General features: G+C 43.5%; 1 protein-coding gene across 1 annotated transcript in view; it reads right to left on the reverse strand.

Moving 5' to 3' along the window:
- Positions 1-17,857, reverse strand: part of PLPPR5 (phospholipid phosphatase related 5) — a 92,607-nt gene that overhangs the window by 44,725 nt on the left and 30,025 nt on the right. The window contains exon 2 of the mRNA XM_056844977.1: positions 7,505-7,637. Coding sequence (XP_056700955.1) covers positions 7,505-7,637 — 133 coding nt within the window. The remainder of the gene's footprint in view (positions 1-7,504; positions 7,638-17,857) is intronic.

The raw sequence follows: 17,857 nt of genomic DNA on the forward strand, positions 1-17,857 counted from the left end.
CAAGTGCTGTATCATTTTTAATTAATGATTTCTGGCTGGGGAAATCATTGAATATTTTAAGTGGCAAAACATTTGCCTCAGCCCCTGTATCCAACTTAAACTTTACTGAGATTCCTCTTAAAGTTATATCAGCATACCACCCAGGGGCTTGAGTTACAACAGAACCAACAGCATTATGAGACAGTATTCCTATACACAGGCTATGTAAATCCACGTCGTGAATATGGTATCTTTGTTGACTTTCATTACAACTTATTGATGCTTCATTACAGAATTTGGTATAGTGTTTTTTTTCTGCCACATTTCCAAATGCTGGGCATTTTTGACACTTATTCACAATACCATACTGAAAGCATTCTTTGCCTCTAACATAATCATGTCTACATTCAGAATGCGACTTTTTATGTCCAAGTAGCTGGACAGTAATCCCCTCACAATCCTTATCTATCACAGACACTTCATACGGCTACTTAGAAAAAGTTGCCATGGTTTGCAGCTGAGTTGTTACTTCAGCTCATTGACATATCTCAACTGCTTTCTCAAGATTAAGATCAGATTCCTTCGAAAGTCTTTTTTAACTTCTCCTTTGCACTAAAAACAATTTTGTCTCTGATTATCTCATTAGTTGCAGAACCAAATTCACAGCTGCTAGCTTTATGTTCAGTAACAAACTGTTTGATGGTATCGCCATGTCTCCATAAGTGATTCCAAAAAGAAAAAAAGTTCAAATGTCACATTATTTTGAGGAGTGCAGTATTTCTTAAACTGTTCAAGGATTTCATCAATATCTTTTTGGCTCTCCATCAGGAAAAACAAAAAGTATTGTAGAGCAACAAGGCTTCCTGTCCCACAGTTCAACAAAATAGCTACTTGCCGTTTCTTAGATACATTATCAGCTCCAGCAAGATATAGTGAAAAAGCTTGGTCCTAACACTTCCACTTTTCAGCCAAATTGCCTTGCAACACAAGTGGAGGTGGAGGTAAAAAAAAAAATCCATATCCATAATTTCTGACACCATGTAATTAATATCTTTATATCAGATGAGGGTGTAGAGGATATTCATGAAATATTCAGGTGTCCCACACAGCAAACAGTTTAGTTTATTTAGCATCTCAAGAAGCCTCCTTGAAGAAGGCTACACACAGAATCAGGGAGCACCCGACAGCTGGCTGCCCAGAAAACACTAGGGTAATAAGTACTTTACGCCTGTACTGGGAGACTGCTCCTATTAAAGGAACATAATACCACAGTTTTGAGCTATTAAGGCAGGCTATAAATGCTTTAAAAGGTTAACATAGGATTCCAGCACTGCTACATAATTCTATGTCCCTACATAGTTGGTTCTCAGGCTTTTGGAAGTGGGATTACGGTACTTTTTGCAACTCACTTGCAAAGTAAACCATTGCTTTCCTTATATTGGACATAAAACACAGAATGAATCTCACATCAATTTAACACTGAACAAGTTCATATTTTAGTTTTCCATGTTTAACATTTGTCAATAGGTAGCATTTATTGAGCAACTCAATGCATTTCATGGCCTCTTCACATGTATAAGCTAACACAAATTTGCCATCAACCCTCCCAGAGCTTCTTCTCTCAGGTCACATTGTTCCTCCATGTTCCTCCTGGGTCGTGTCCGCACTGTACCTTTGCAGTGCGGAACACCTCCCAGGGCGCCGGAACGCCTCCCGGCTCACCGCAGCAACCTGTGCCGGCAGCCGGCGGCAGCAGTCGGGGAGCGGCACCTGGCCCTGAATGCCGGCACCGTCGATGTGGGCCCTTGCGCCGGCGGAGGCTGTAGTTGGCCTCCTAAGGGCTTTGGTCCCAATTTTCAGGAATGGGCCCTAAGTCCACTAAGATCAATATGCTTAGAAGAGTGTAATTCAGCTTTGTGTATTCATCCCAGAAAATCTTTTCGAAAATTTAAAGCTAGCCCTAAATCTGTTCTCAAAGACAACTTTGAGATCAGATATTATAATTCTGGAAGTATAATTTTACAGGCAAGAAAGTCTCTTATTTCATCAGCCCTGCCCCAAGAACTGCCAACCTAAAACAGTATTTGGGGGACTGGATGACCTCCTTTCAACTTTATTCCCCAACCAAATAAAGTTAGATGAAGTGCTGAATCTGTCATATTGCTAGATGCACACTCTCATAATTTCTCTGCTTCTGAATAAACTTCTCCACATTGCATAGTCAACAAAATACTAACAGAACTGAGGAGATATTTATTCCAAATAGTTTATTATGAAAACTGCATCATTAGGCCTTGGGTTTTCATTGTTCATCAAGAAGGAATGTGTTCATCTGATTACTGAAATGAAAAAGCAGATGTACTATTACGCGAGCAGGGAGGAGCATTATCGAGATCCTTAGAATTCCATCACACTTCAACTGAAGTAGAGAAGCATCACATCTACTTTAAGATACTTTGAAAACTTTTTACAAGAACAAATACATGTTTTCTGAAATGCCTCAAAGCTACACTGCAGAAATAATTTTCACTGATGCCTATTTTTTCTTTTTTTGAAAATCTCAGATTCGTAAGATTTCAATGCATTATATCTAAATATTTTTGGTGACGATCAAGATGAACAAAAAGAACCCCAGGAGCTGGAAATATCTACATTGGAGAAATGACACTTGTGATATGAATATGATTGCCACCTTCCAGTACCTAAAGAGATGCCATGTGGAAGATGGGGCGGACATGTTTTCAGTCATTTTGGATGACAGGACTTGAACTAATGGACATAAACTACAGCAAAGGTGGTTTCCTCTACATTTGAAGAAGAAAACGTTGGTTTTTTTATACCCCACTTTTCTCTACCTTCAGGAGTCTCAGAGTGGCTTCCAATCGCCTTCCCTCCCACCCCCAATAACAGGCACCTTGTTAAGTAGGTGGGGCTAAGAGAGTTCTGGGAGAGCTGTGACTGACCCAAGGTCACCCAGCAGACTTCATGTGGAGGAGTGGGGAATCGAACCCGGTTCTCCAGATTAGAGTTCACCACTCTTAATCACTACACCACACTGGCCCTCTTCTTTGAGGAGGAACTTCCTGATGGTAAGGTGTGTTTGACATTGGGAGAGGCTTCCCAGTGAGGTGGTGGATTCTTCACCATTGGAGTTTTTTAAGTATCGATTTAATATCTACTTATCAGGGATATTATAGTTGTGATTCCTGCGTTAGCAGGGGGTTGAACTAGATGACACTAAGTGCAGGGATGTCGAACTCATTTGTTAAGAGGATATGACATAAATGTCACTTGGTCGGGTCAGGCCATGTGCACCAAATCAAATAAGCAAAGAAACAAATAAATAAACACCATAAAATGTAACGCCAGGTACCGGAGAAATGAACTTAACAGAGGACACAGGCAAAGTCAATTAATGATATTTAAATAAAAAATAAAAGTAAAAAATAATATCATTAATTGGCTTTCCCTGTGTCTTCTATATCTCTGGTTCTTGGCATTAAATTTGATCTGGACTGGAGAGTGACTGCCTTAGCTGGCAGAGCTGGCTCTACATATTTTTTGAAGTGGGGCAAAAGTACAACATAATGTCCCTATATATTATAAACATATTTTTCTTTATATATACATATATAATATACATATATAATCACCAACTCTTTTAAGCAATAGAATAAATTGTGCTGAATTCCATGAACTTTTAATGAATAATTACACTTTTATATTATCCGAGAGGCTCTAGGCTGAGATCAGAGTCTTGCTCCTGTAGGCTGGTGCTCTGTGCCACTTGAAGAAGCACTTTTATTGCAGGTGGCTGGTTAACCAAAAATGGAGAAAAAGCTGAAAAACTTCTCCCCAAAACAAGCCTTATTTTGAAAGATCAATACTAGCTCCAACCTACCATATCCCATTAAGGTCATTTGTAAAATGTATTCTTTACCATGCCTCCTAGAAAACCCCATTGGTGTGTGTATTTAACTCTGTAATACACACAGCATTCCAGTCATTTTTGCTTCCATAAAGCAATAACTGCAATTTCTCTCAGGTGAGTTGTTTGTGCATACCTGTATTAAAGTTTTTAACACACAAGCAAAAGCTTGCTTTATAAAGCCATCTCCTTATGAGGCATTTATAGGTAATTCTTTTTTAAAAATTAGGTAAGGGGTGCCCTATAAGGTAAGGGGGTGCCCTATAAATACAGACGGCAGGAAATCTGAACAATAGCAGTGCCAGCTTTCTAACCACACAAATGGCAGGACATGGTGATGTTTCCACCTCACTTGCCCCTTGGCTAGGGGAGCGAGGGCCAGTAGCAAAACCCTTGTCAGTCACGGAGGTGGCCAGCCTGAGTCTCTCCCATACTTTACCTACTTCTCCTCCTTCCCAGTACCTTTCCAATCCTTGGCTCTCTTTCAGTGTGTTCTTGTGTGAAAATGAAAAGCAAACGGAGAGAAGCCCCTCAGAGCGAGTGAAAGAGCAGGCAGCAAGAGAGGGGGAAAGGGCAGCTGGAAGGAGAGATGGAAAGCAAGTGCAAAGGCAGCTTCAAGAGGGAAAGAAAGGCAGGCTAAACAGAAGGCGAGTTACAGTAGGGGAGGGGTAGCTAGAAGGAGAAATGGAAAGCAAGTGCAAAAGCAGCGTTGAGAGGGGAAAGAAAGGAGGGCTAAAGAGAAGGCGAGCTGCAGCAAAAAATGGGAGGAGGGGAGGCTGGAAGGAGAAATGGAAAGCAAGTGCAAAGGCAGCTTTGAGAGGGAAAGAAAGACGAGCTAAAGAGAAGGTGAGCTACAGCAAGAGAGGGGAGGGGAAAGGGGCGGCTGGAAGAGAAATGGAAAGCAAGTGTGATGGGAGCTTCTGGCTTGTGATCACATATCTAACCCCCCACCAAGAACAGCCCTGTTGGCTGGCGAGTACGCAATAGGAGTGGGGGAGGGAGCAGGGGTTGCTGCCTCAGCTCCACGGGCCGGATAAAAGCCCTTGGTGGGCCTGATCTGGCCCACAGGCCGTATCTTTGACACCCCTGCCCTAGTGGTTCCTTCCAATTCTGATATTAAATAAATACTACATCTGGGACAAAGAGTGGAACTGTTCTCCCTTTGTCATTCCAGTACAGCCTATGGCCGTGTTGGCGAACCTATGGCACACGTGCCGGAGCTCTCTCTGCGGGCACACGAGGGGCTGTGCCATGTTGCTGTGGTGAGGGCGCTGAGGGCGGTGCTCGTTCTCCCCATGCCCATGCTCCCCATGCCTGCGCTGGCGCCCTCCCTCTCCTTGCACCCGGGGCAAGCCCCTCCCTCTCTCCCAGCTGACGGCCGCAGCTCAGCTGTTTTTCGGCGCCGCTTGCCTCTCTAGCTCTGCCCCGCCCGTCTCCACCTCGGATGGGTGAGGCTGTGGCCGAGCGCCTTGTCACGGCGCGGTTCCCATCGTCGTCGTCTCTCGGGCTGTGCAGTGTTGCTGCGGTGAGGGTGCTGAGGGCGGTGCTCCTTCTCCCCATGCCCACGCTGGTGCCCTCCCTCTCCTTGCACCCGAAGCAAGTGCCCCCATCAGACCCCTCAAAGATCCGGCCCTGCTAGAGACAATAGCTCTGTTCACAAGTTGCAGTGAATGTGTATGTGCATCTTCATGGCCTCTGTGCAGTCCCAAATGGGATCGGCGCAGGCCAGCCACGGAGAAATTTCTAGTAGAAAGCTTCTAAAGAGGACAACTTCTTCCCCCCCCCTCGCCCATTTCTTGCCTGGCAACAGCTCTTCCCGCTGAAATGGTAACGAGACGAGGGGGAGGGGCGTCGTCCAACCCTCAGTCCTTCCTTCGCCACTGCAGAGTGTAGATATCTAGAGAGCTTCTCTTCAATTACTTCAGTGTGAGTGGCAAAATATGTGACTGTATGAGTTGTTTTTTCTAAACGAAAACCTCAGTATTCAGGTTAAATTGCCGTGTTGGCACTTGGCGATAAACAAGTGGGTTTTGGGTTGCAATTTGGACACTCGGTGCACGGAGCTTGCTATCCGGGGCTCGACTGCATGCCCTCGCTGACACTCGGTCTCTAAAAGGTTAGCCATCACTGGCCTATGGTAATGATACTCAATGATCTGGCAGCCACATATGGCTCTTTGAAATGCCACATGGCTCTTATGAGCACTGTTCCTTAAATGCCACCTCGGACGGGTGAGGCCCCATGTCTCAGAAAAGTTAACAAGGCCCTCGCCTGGTACAACCTGAGGTTGACAGGTGGTTTCCACCTTGAAATACCTGCCACTGGAAAAAGAGGTAAGCTATGAGTCTCCCTGAAGTACAGGCCTCATGCCAGTGATGGAAGTACATGTGGCTCTTTTGGCTGATGGAGGCCCACAGTGAGTACCTATGGCCTATGGAAATCTCCAAGAATTGAACAAGTCTTCAAAGAAGACAGGCCATGTGTTTGCATTTGGTGCACACAAATAATAACTAAAGTCTTTTGGAGTGGGGCTTGGACACCTGGCTTCATAGAATCAATTTGATCTGTATTGTTGGCTGCAGTTGTAGGAGCATTGGCGAGAGCTGGGCAGGTCTCCCTGCTCTTGTGGTGATTTGGGCATTGGGATGGATCCATTTAGGGGGAGGCCCATCTCCTGTTTGGGGACCCTGATAAGAGGTCTTGGGGTGGAGCCTTTCAGCAGCATGCCCAGCTTGGGGGCTGTCAGCTGGCTCTCACCACCAGGTGGCAAGGGAACCATGCAGCAGCTGATGCCCAAGTGGATCCCAGACTTGCCACTCCATGGTTCTCCCCCTGGCAGGTGGACTGGGGGGGGTGGCAGGTAGGTCGCCCGATGCGGCATCCATCCCTCTGCTGCACCAGTGCTCCCACAGTTGTAGTCCATAAAAGCTGTCCTAATTTTCCTCAACATGGAGTGTGTCTGGTTCTTCCTCCCCTTGTCTTGCTCCCCTCCTCGCCCCTGGGTCCACAACCATTGCTTTTTTTCTCAGATGAGATAAGGCAAGGATAAACAGTAATGTAATTATCACGGAAGTGACAATGGAGTAGATCCCATCAGCTGTCTGCTGGCGCAAGAGGAAGGAGAAGCCCTTTGGATCCCTAAAAAGACTACACTATAAATAGTGAGACCTGCTTGGATGAAAAGCTACACAGGATGGCTGCTGAGATGAGCAGAATTGGGCAACGTCACCCCTTCTCCATTTTGCACTAGCAAATATGCTGGTTGGATTCAACACAATACAAATACAGAAATTCATAAAGTACTTTTCCATTAGAGTAGACTACTGTGTTTAGTTTCTGTTCTTGGAAAACCTGCACAATTGATGCATTGTTTAACTATTCATCTTTTGACTATCATGGAAAAAAACACAAGTATGGACAAGCAAGAGTGCAGGTCATGTCATCTAACAATGTTATAGGATGCATAGTGGTACATCATGAATTCAAATAAACAAGAAATTTGGATAACTGAGATTCAAATAAAAAAGATTGTATCCTGTCTTCATTCATACGTCATATAATTAATGAAGAATTAAAAGTAATACCCAACATTCTTACCAAGGAATCTGACAGTTCTGCGCACCAGTGGATTTATATAGCAACAGTCTCCGGTTAAGATGGTTTTTTCTTGGTTTTCAAAATCCCGCGTGGCCATTTGTAGGCAAAATACAGCAGTTTCTCCAACAATTATCTTGATGGGAAAATAAAGAAGAAAAAGGCGCATCAGATTTCAAGTAAATAAGACAGCTGATTGCCAAGCATCCCCATGCTACACAAGCAGTAACTACCCTTAGTTGTAATTCAATAGAATTTATCAACATTCTAACAAATTACTACTATCTACTGCTCAGGGATGGGCCTGAGGCCTGTAGCTATGTGAAAGTAATGGTTATCTCTTGACGTGACAGTAAGAAGTGAAAATATAACATGCATCTCAAGATTTGGGCCGGACTTCACCAATTACCAATACATTATATATGTTAAAACTCAGATTAGACAAAACTGGTAGTTTTGTTCATCCTGCTCGAAGAACACTGTGGATAATTCTACTGGAAATGGCATCCTTAACAGCACACATTTGTTTGACAAGAATATAAACATTTTAAAGAATGCACCATTGCTATAAGGTGTGAACCAATAACTGCATGTGTCTCCTCTGAGAGCATTCATGGGCTTCTTTCCAAAAAGCACTCAAGAAGAAAGTTATTGCAGGATCAGGCATGCTATTCTGAGCTAGCTGAAATAACTGCATGGGCAGCAACCCACAGGAGTTGAAAAGTGCCAACTGGGAAAGCCTGAATCAAGGACTCTGTTTCCCTGCTTGTTGAACATCCAAAGCTACTCCACAACTAAATGGGAATAAAGCATTAACAATTTCTACTTATCATACACACACATTCATGTGGCTTTAATGAGCCTCAGTGGATGAGAGTGTTCTGGCCTACAAGAATACAACTGAAGACCAGAGATCAACTTGCATCTTTGATGTTGCACACTTGGTGAGTGACCCTGAAGCAGCCTTTTACCATTTCTCATTTGCTAATTTGCAATTTGGATGAACTAAAAAAAAACTTTCAGTCTTTTATAGCGCAATCTGAGAACTATGGTTAAAAGTAGCCATTTAAGACTTTTACAGCTCATGGGTAGTTCAGCTATAAGACAAAAAAAAAAAAAAAAAAACCAAACAAGATTAAAATTTTGAGAATATGCCAATACAGTTTTAGAGGGTAGCCATGTTGGTCTACAGTAGAAGAGCTACATTCAAGTCCAGTAGCACATTAGAGACCAACAACATTTTTGAAGTAAGAGCTTTCGAGAGACAAAGCTCCCTTCGCCAGATAGTTGCATCAAAGTCTTGTACTGACAAAAGGAGCTTTGACTCTCTAAAGCTTTTATCCCAAAAATCTTGTTGGTCTCTAAGGTGTTACTCGACTTGAATCTAGCTTTGCCAATACAATGTTACCAATATGTTATCAACAAGAATAATCTGTGATACAGTACAAAATGTGAAAGCATTAAAAAAATCTAATCCAGCCTGTAGATTTATAAAGGAAATGACTTTTAGGTAAAAGACAATGTATAATTCAATGTAGCATATTTTCTACAAGCAAATTATGCCACATTCTGCTTTTTCAACTGAAGTGTAATTTCTGATTATCTCTGGTTTACATCCTCTTTTAATCTATAAAAACTGTAGAATGGTCTTTCAGAATTTAGTCATTAATACCTTCCCTTGTGAAACTCCTCCAGAGGGTTTCACAAGGCTATGCCTGCCTTTTTGTCATCAAAAGGGGGTGTTCCTGGGTCAAAGGGGCTGTGGGAGTTGAATAAAGCCAGCTCCGCCCCTGGGAATGCCCCTTGTGATGCTGGTGCAAGCCCTTGTGCCAGGAAAACGCTGCTGCGCCAGCGCCCATGGCTTGTGCTGCCATGCTGCTCCCTGGAGCCAGTGATAGTGTCAGTTTAGCCAGCACAAATGGCACTAGCGCCAGCGCTGGGGTCATGCTGGCTCCTAAGCCGGTTTAACACCTTCACCCTCGTTATGATTGGGCTGTCCATGTATTTCTAACATTGGATCATTTAAACATTCTCCTAAATGCATGGGAGCCATTCATAGTTAAGCAGCTCCCAAACACCTGGGAGAATGTGGAAAGGGTGCCTCTCAGAACCAACCAAAGGACCTGCAAATTGAGTATTGTGAATATGCAGTATTCCCACAACAGAAGTGATATCTCAAAAGACAATATTTGGATGATACAGACCCCACCCCAAAATCAAATCAGTATGAATCTGAACATTTACTGTACTACACTATAAACTGTCTAGAAATCAAGAGATTTCTGATTTGTGAGCCTGTAAGCCAAACATTTTCAGGCTTCCTCTTGCACCAAAGCAAGCCAGCAAGTGAGATCAAAAGAAACAATGAAGTTCAAATTTCTCAAATCATATCATGATAACTCTGGCACACAGATTTTGAGTATTATGATTGCACAACCCAAGTCGTAGCACAAAATTATCAATGTCTTTTAGTAAATGACTTTTTTCTTAAAAAGATAAGATTTACTACGTATATCTATAATCATAGTAAGGGTCAGTGATTGACTAACTTGACTCCTGTCTGATGACTTGGACTTCAGAGACATGCACGTTTGCTGCTTGAAATCCTTTTGTGGAACATGAGTCAAGCAGAACACATAAGGATAACATTTATCTTAACTTGGAATGTGAATTAGTCAGAATGATGAAAAAATAGTAAAAAGAGCTCAGTGTATCTATTTCTACGGTTTTCTCATCAAAAACACTTCTAAGTATGACTAATTATGTGAAGATCTGAGTGTTTATGACTGCATAATATATTTCAGAGGTAAACTAGTCTCCTTCCTAGCAACCTTCAAAAACAAAACTCTGTTTATATGCAGCACAAGACAGATACCTCCTCTCTGGTGTGTTGCACATTGGCTGATAAAGACAACCATGATTGGCAATGGTTGTTTTAGGAATATACTTCTCAAGAAGGGGTGAAAGAGATTGGCATTACATAGGTTTTCCTCTTCAAGCTGAGGTCAGAGTTATTCATCTTTACGATCAGCTGAAGAATGATAGGCCACTGGTAGTTGGGACCTTTTGGCAAACCTCAAGGGAAATCCAAGCAGACTTTACATCAGGACACAATAGGCCCCCCCCCCAGACCAAGATTCCACTTGGACCCCTCCCTTTAACCCTGATTCAAACCAAATATCATAGCAAAACAAATCACTTGGCTTGCTGTTGCCATGAAAAGAAATATAAGCATTCATTAGGTAAGAAACATTGAAGGAAAAGGGACGGGATTATTAAAGAACATATTTTATTTAACCTATGATTTACACAGTGCACTTTGCAATAGGATATAGTGCAAAAATTCACTTTCAAATAACAACCAACTAGTCCAGGTTAGCTTTAAATGAGAAGAGGCAGATTTGAAAAAAATCTACCTCATAGTGAGTAGCAAGCTTTTTGGCTAGCGAACAGTTCAATAACACTGTCAAAGCTGAGTTTTTGGGCAGGCTATGCCTTCTGCCACCAAGGCGCTCAAACCTGAAAAGTGACTCGGCTTAATCAGGGCCACTGGGTCACCTGGGAGGAAACCCTACTGAATAAAATGAAGCACACTTCTGAGTAAACATGCATGCATACTGACCACTGAGAACAGTAAAATAGATTTGTGCATGGGAGTTTGTTTTCTTTCCTTCATCTTCATTATTCCTTCATCTTCATTATTAATTACAAAAAGGTCTATTTAGTTATTGGATTGTTTCACATGGCTATGCTTCATTATTGTTTCTTTCATTATAGTTGTTTCATTTTCATAATTCTATTTCATTTTTATTCCCTACTGGTTTCAGTGGAAGACACTCCCACTCAGGTTTTGCATCCAAACTGGACAAACCTCAGGACTGCAATACTCCCCATTACATCCACACTGCCAAATTTCAGGGAGAAGCAATGAAAGGCACCCAGGTGTAGCTTTAAAGTCTATGGGAGAATTGATAGGGAAGATTCCAGACAGTAACAGACAGCTTGAATAAATAAGCCCCAAACACTCATACTCACACATATACAAAGAGCAACAGTCACTGAAACATCAGCTTCAAAGTCCCAGCCTGTATCCTTCAGGATTGTAATACCTCACATATGTAAGCAATTCTACTAGCTACAACTTGCAGTCAATCACGAAAGCCCAAAGCTTCTCTCCCTAAGGAATACAGGAAAATGCTACTTGTAAAAGCAGCGCAGTGAGGGGCAGGGTTTTCCCCACTCCTTTAAAATGCTTGATTTTGCTTGTGGCTGAATGCATCACAATTCCAGCTTCATGGGCCCTCAAGCTGACTTGAGTCCTCAGAATTTTGTCCCCTTGTTCCCCCCGCTCAGTGGCCCTAATCTATGGGGATTTATTTTATGCTGGAAAAGGATGATTAGGAAAAGGATTAAATGACCTGTCATCTCACCTTGCATCTTTACTCAATTTTTCAGTTAATTAGGCTGCTTTGAGTTTGGTGTGTTTTAAAAAATATATATTGTAGAAGATTGTAGAACTCTACATATTGTTTGAATCTGGGAATAGCTCTTTGTCTCCTCCGTTTACAATTTTGCTCATGGTGCTCCCTGAAAAGAACATTATTTGATTGGTTTAGCCAACTACTATATTTTATTCAAAGCTCTTAATTCTCTCAGAAAACTTTTATTCTCTTCAGAACCTGCAACAACCATCTCCATCCACGTGACGTCTCCACTGTAGGTCTAGGTCCTTCAAGTCAAAATTTCTTCTTATATACATGTTTTTTCTAGTAAGGTGTTTTGTTTAGGGTTCCTCCACCCAATAACTCAGTCTCCAGAAAAATTAGCTCACTATCTTTCAGCTTAAGGAAGAGAAAGAATGAAGAGGACTGTACAGACCTTTAGGCCAAAATGCTTCATCTGATTTTCGGCTGAGCGAGAGAGACAAGAAGCAAACTTTTGTGACACATTTTGTGACCCATTATGCAGTACCATCAAACAAAACCCAAGCATTCTCTCATCTACTTCCACATCAGATTACCGCCAATCCTATGAGTCATTTTTTGGTCAGGACAGTAAAAACTCTTGTTACCCAGTGCTTGGTTAACCAGAATGCTCACTTATAGGGCTGTTGATTCGGTTCGGTCCGAACCGAAAAACAGCCGAATTTCCTGCAATTCGGCAGTTTTTCAGTTCGGACGAACCGAACTCAAAAAGGGGGGAAACCGGGGAGCCGAATTTGCCGAGTTCGGGGTGTTCCCAAATAAATTCGGTGAATTCGGCCCCTTTAAACAGATCTGCGCCTTCCAGCTGGAAGACGCAGATCTGTTCCCCCCCCTCGCGGGCCTCCAGGGAGCTTCCCTGGAGGCGCGCGGCGGGCCCTTTAAATAGATCTGTGCCTCCCAGCCGGGAGGCACAGATCTATTTAAAGCCCCCCCCCCCAGCCCTGCCAGGACTCCCTCTGGAAACCCTCTGCGCTGTCTGCGCAGACAGCGCAGAGGGTCTTGCCAGCCCCCCGCCAGCCCTGCCGGGAGTCCCGGCAGGGCTGGGGGGGGGCTTTAAATAGATCTGTTTGAAGACCTGCCGAGCGCGGCGGGCCTTTTAAATAGATCTGCGGGAGGCGCAGATCAATTTAAAGCCCCCCCCCCCCGGGAGTCCCAGCAGGGTTGGGGGGGTCTGGAAACCCTCTGCACTGCCTGCGCAGACAGCGCAGAGGGTCTTGTTTAAAGGGCCCCCCGCACGCCTTCTGGGAAGCCCCCTGAAGGCGCGCAGGGGCCAAATTTTCCCCTGAACTCCAGATCCCCCTGAATTTCCGGGGATTCGAAGTGGGGGAGTTAGGACTTCGGCACAGCCCGAATAAAAACGGGCCAAATTTTGCCGAAGCCGAACTATACCGAATTTTTTTTTCAATAGCCCTACTCACTTACCTAGCATCACTCAGAGGGCAAGCTCCTCCTGCTCAGCCACCAGACACTTGCATCTTTGGGCACCCCTCTCAGTCTCTCCAGATAGTTGCTTGATGTCTCCAGCCTCTGCTGGACAGCTGATGTAGTCAGCTGACATCATCCTCAGGTGCCTCTAACCCCCTTCAGCCTTCCTCAAGCTGTCAGGAGCCAGATTGCTAGAGGGTTCCCAGGCAGCTGCCCTATTTATCTACCTGCTGTGCAAGATAGGTTGGGGTAAACGGAAAGGGTCTCACTAAGTATGGGGCTGTCACCATTGTGCTTCCAATAGGGTGTGGTTTAGTCACTGCAGATTCTTATGAGTAAGAGTTGGGGCAGAGAAATAAGCTTGAATACCTGGCACTTTTGATTAACTGGCAACCCCCATTCCCCATGAGTACCAGATAACAAACAAAGCTTTCATTGTAATTGTTTAGATAGATTCAAAGAACGAAGGTAAAAAGTATCTGGAGGCTACCATTTCTGCTGTTGTTTGTCTCTGGTTTTCACAGTATCCTACTTTTAGGGAAGCCTTATCTACTGGTTGGTCTGTTGAGAAGGTGATACCCATGAGGCCCTGAACCCATTCAGGGTCAAGAGAAATCTGAAGTCAAAGCCAGGTTACCTGCAGAGTTTGGTCTCAAGTAGGGCTGTCGATTCGGTTCGTCTCGAACTGGAAATTTCAAGCTTGATTCGGGGCTTCCTAGTTCAGGACGAACCGAAGGCAAAAACAGTGGGGATTCTCGAATCCGAACTTACCAGCTTCGGCGGAATCGCCGATGTGAATTCGGCAAGTTTGGGTTCAGGGAATGCAGCCGTGGCACCTGCATTCTTTGTTTCAATTTGTTTCAATTTGAAACAAAGAAAGCTTTCCTCGAGGCCCAGGGGCATTTCTCGAGGAGAACCAACCAGAGGTGGCCAGCTGGTTCTTCTGGCCAATCAGAGAAGGGATTCTTCAACTTCTGAACTGGCCAGTCTAAAGAACATAAACTCCTGCCTGGCTCTGTGTTCCTTCCATTTTGATGCTGCTTCAATTCTAAACTGACCTGCTCTGCTGGAATCGGATCTATCCAACTGGATTATAAATCTCTGCCTGCCTGATTCCTGTGGAAGAGAAGAGAAGACATCCACAGTTTGACCCAATTAATCATTTCACTTTATTTGAGGCTTTTCTCTTTATAACTTGGGGGTGGGGGGGAAGCAGATTCTGCTGTATTGATTTGGGACAAGCCCCAGCCTTCTTCTGCCTGCCTGGCCTGGGGTCTCTTGATTTAAAAGTCGCTGTTTGGTTCTGGGCTCTGTGTGCGGGGTGGGCACTGGGCTCTGAAGAAGACTTCTGGCTTTCTAATCCCTGCTGTGGGCTGGAGTTGGCATAGCCCAGAGTTTGCCCTGGCCTGGGGTCTCTGTGCTTTGTATTTATTTATTTTTAATTATAAGATTGGTGGGATTCTTCCTGGTTTCTGGCTGGGGGAGGTGACTTCACTGACCAGAATTAATAAGATCTGTTAGGGAGTGTCTGGGCTAGTATTTTGGTCACGTTTAAACTCTAGCAGTAGGGCCTCAGCTTCTGACCAAGTAGCCTCAGCTAGGCCTTTAAAAGAGCGAGGGATATTATTGAATTCTAAATAGATCAATAGGTCACACAGTTGTCGAAAAGCCTCCTGGACCTGGCCTGTCTTGTTGCCAGGGACAGCTGCCATTAGATTTACAGTTCAACGGTGAGGGAAGCGAGCAAGTCCTTACAGAGAAAACTCCTCCTGGTTCCTGAAGGATCCATTTGGAGCGCAGAATTAGATAGGCTTGCTTCCTATTGAAATCTAGCCTTTGCCTTACCAGTGTGATTTCTGCCTGTGGGGGATCCAGTTCACTTGCCTCGTGGCAGTGAGTGTTTGTAGTGAAATCAGGCTACTGATGGGGGGGGCTTCTGCTGTGGTTGGCTGGCTTGGCTGGCTTCAAGCAAGGCTGAGTTTGGATTACCAACTCACACAGCTGCTTTGATTGTTTTGTTTGCTAGTGGTTAACTTTGGGGGGGGGGACCTCCAGCTACCTGGCGTTGTGTGGCTGGACGTGGGTTTTGCGGGGCGTGTGCTGCCAGAGCGTCTGTGTCCAGCCTCAAGCACATGATGTAGGTTTGGTAGGGGAGGGCAAAAGGGCCCCCACTTTTGATTTTGTGTTTAGGGGGTTTTAAGAGTCAGCGCCATAGACTTCTCAGTGCAGTTTGTCATGCTTATCGGTTGTTCTGCTTCTAGTAAGGTAGCTTGTTTGTGATGTTGTTTGGTGGTTGTGTTGTTAGGGTAGGGAAGAAGAAAATGGGCTAGGAAAGTTTGAGGCAATGGTAGTTGCAAGAACCCCCAAGTTTGGTGAAGATTGGGTGCCCCCTTCAGACCCCATAACTCCGGACCCCCTGACCCAATCTTCACCAAACGTGAGGGTTCTTGCAAGGAGAGTCCCTTCAAGACACCTTGGAAGTTTGGGACCTCTACCTCAAAAAATGCCCCCCCCCCAGGAGCTGTGCAAAAAAAATCCTATTCTTTTCAATGGTGAGAAAACTCTTGTTAAATACTTCCTTGTTTGCAGTTTCACACTGTGGGCATGATTTATGAAATTCCAAATGTAATATGTAGATAATTATTCAAATTTCAAATTTCAAATACCTTTATTGGCATAGTGGGATAATTATATGACAAAATCAGAATGAAAACAAAGAAAACAAAGAAAATGCTAACCACACAAATTATGAAAGCAACATCTGCAAACTAATAAAAATAAGTAGGAAAAAGGTACACTGCAACAATAAAGACCCGAAATAATCTACAACGGTTCAACAGCTGTTCCCTACATATCTTTCAACAGAGTTAGTAATATACCTGTTGAGGTAGGATTGCCAACCTCCAGGTACTAGCTGGATATCTCCTGCCATTACAACTGATCTCTAGCCAACAGAGATCAGTTCACATGGAGAAAATGGCCATTTTGTCAACTGGACTCTACAGCATTGAAGTCCCTCCCCTCCCCAAACCCCGCTCTCCTCAGGCTCCACCCCCAAACTCTTCAGGTATTTCCCAACCCAGAGCTGGCAACCCTATGTTGAGGAGTTTTGTAGCGCCAGAAGGAACAATCTGAAGTCAGGAGGGCCGCGCAAGAGAAGGCCTTCCCAGTCGCTGGACTCAGGAAAACCTTCTCAAGGAAGTCTGCTTGGCTTTAGCATTACAGACATTTAACCAGTAGGCTGAAGACCGATCCTTCTCTTGGAGAGCAATTTCAGTTTGTAAGCTCTTTGACATTCGTCTAGTTGCTGAAGTGTGGAATTGCTTCTCATAATAATTGGCTTATGCCAGTTCACATTTTAATGTGCAATAAATTATAGTCTGCTTGTGTTGTATTTCATGTTGTATTATTTATTGTGGCTTTATACTGTTTAATATATAATTTAGCCTGCCTTCCTTGGGGATCCATCAGATTGGAAAAATGGGCCACTACAACTCTGTATAGCCTAAGATTATTTGCACCAGGGCACAGTTCTAGCCCAGTTAGTAAATGTGAGCACTCTGTCCATTACAATCTTAAGAATGAAATAAATTGAACAGACCACTTATCACTCTGCCCAAAAATATCTTCCTGCAATTTTTGGCTTTAAAAAAACAGAAATTACAATCATAGAAACATTCTGTGAAACTAGAAAGCCTGCATAATGCCTGGTTGGTCCTAATAAAAGTTTTGTTTTACTGGTCCTGTGAGCTTTTGTTTCAAGAGACCAATGTGGCTACTGTATTTACATCTGTAGTATAACTGTTCTATAAAAAATAAATACTATGTATAATATGCTGATCATCAATAGCATTTCCTCAGCAACTGCAAAGCATAAAAGAACTTACAGCATGTATTTATGGTTTTCACTGCACTAAGCCTCATCCTGTATTCATCACTGATTATAAGAAAGCACATTCCTGCATTGTGCAGGGGGTTGGACTAGATGACCCTGGTGGTCCCTTCCAACTCTATGATTCTACATTATAGACCGTGCTAATCCAATGCCACAGTTTAAAAAACAGCTCTTTGAACACCACAATTTTGGTGCATTATTCATTGTTAGTACTGACACTAGTACAACCAAACTGGCAATAGAGAAAAGTGAACAATTTCATAGATCTTTCTTTCCACTGGAAAAACCTAAGAGGTACTAAGGAAGAGTGCATGTCATTGTGAACAAACTGGAACATTCATCAGTTCTCCTTAAACAGCAAAATTGCCATTAAATTCTGCAGTGCTCCATGCCAAGTAGAACAGATGGAAGCTCGTTACTTCATTTTTCCCATGGCATTTGCTTACCTATCATTCCAGCTCATAAAAATAATACACATGTGGCACTCCATTTTCAAGGAACATAGCCCTTATATTTTACCTATAAAAGAGATGTGATTTGGTACATTAAATG

This window comes from Euleptes europaea, chromosome 2 (genome assembly GCF_029931775.1).
Source record: "Euleptes europaea isolate rEulEur1 chromosome 2, rEulEur1.hap1, whole genome shotgun sequence".
Classification (NCBI taxonomy): Eukaryota; Metazoa; Chordata; class Lepidosauria; order Squamata; family Sphaerodactylidae; genus Euleptes; species Euleptes europaea.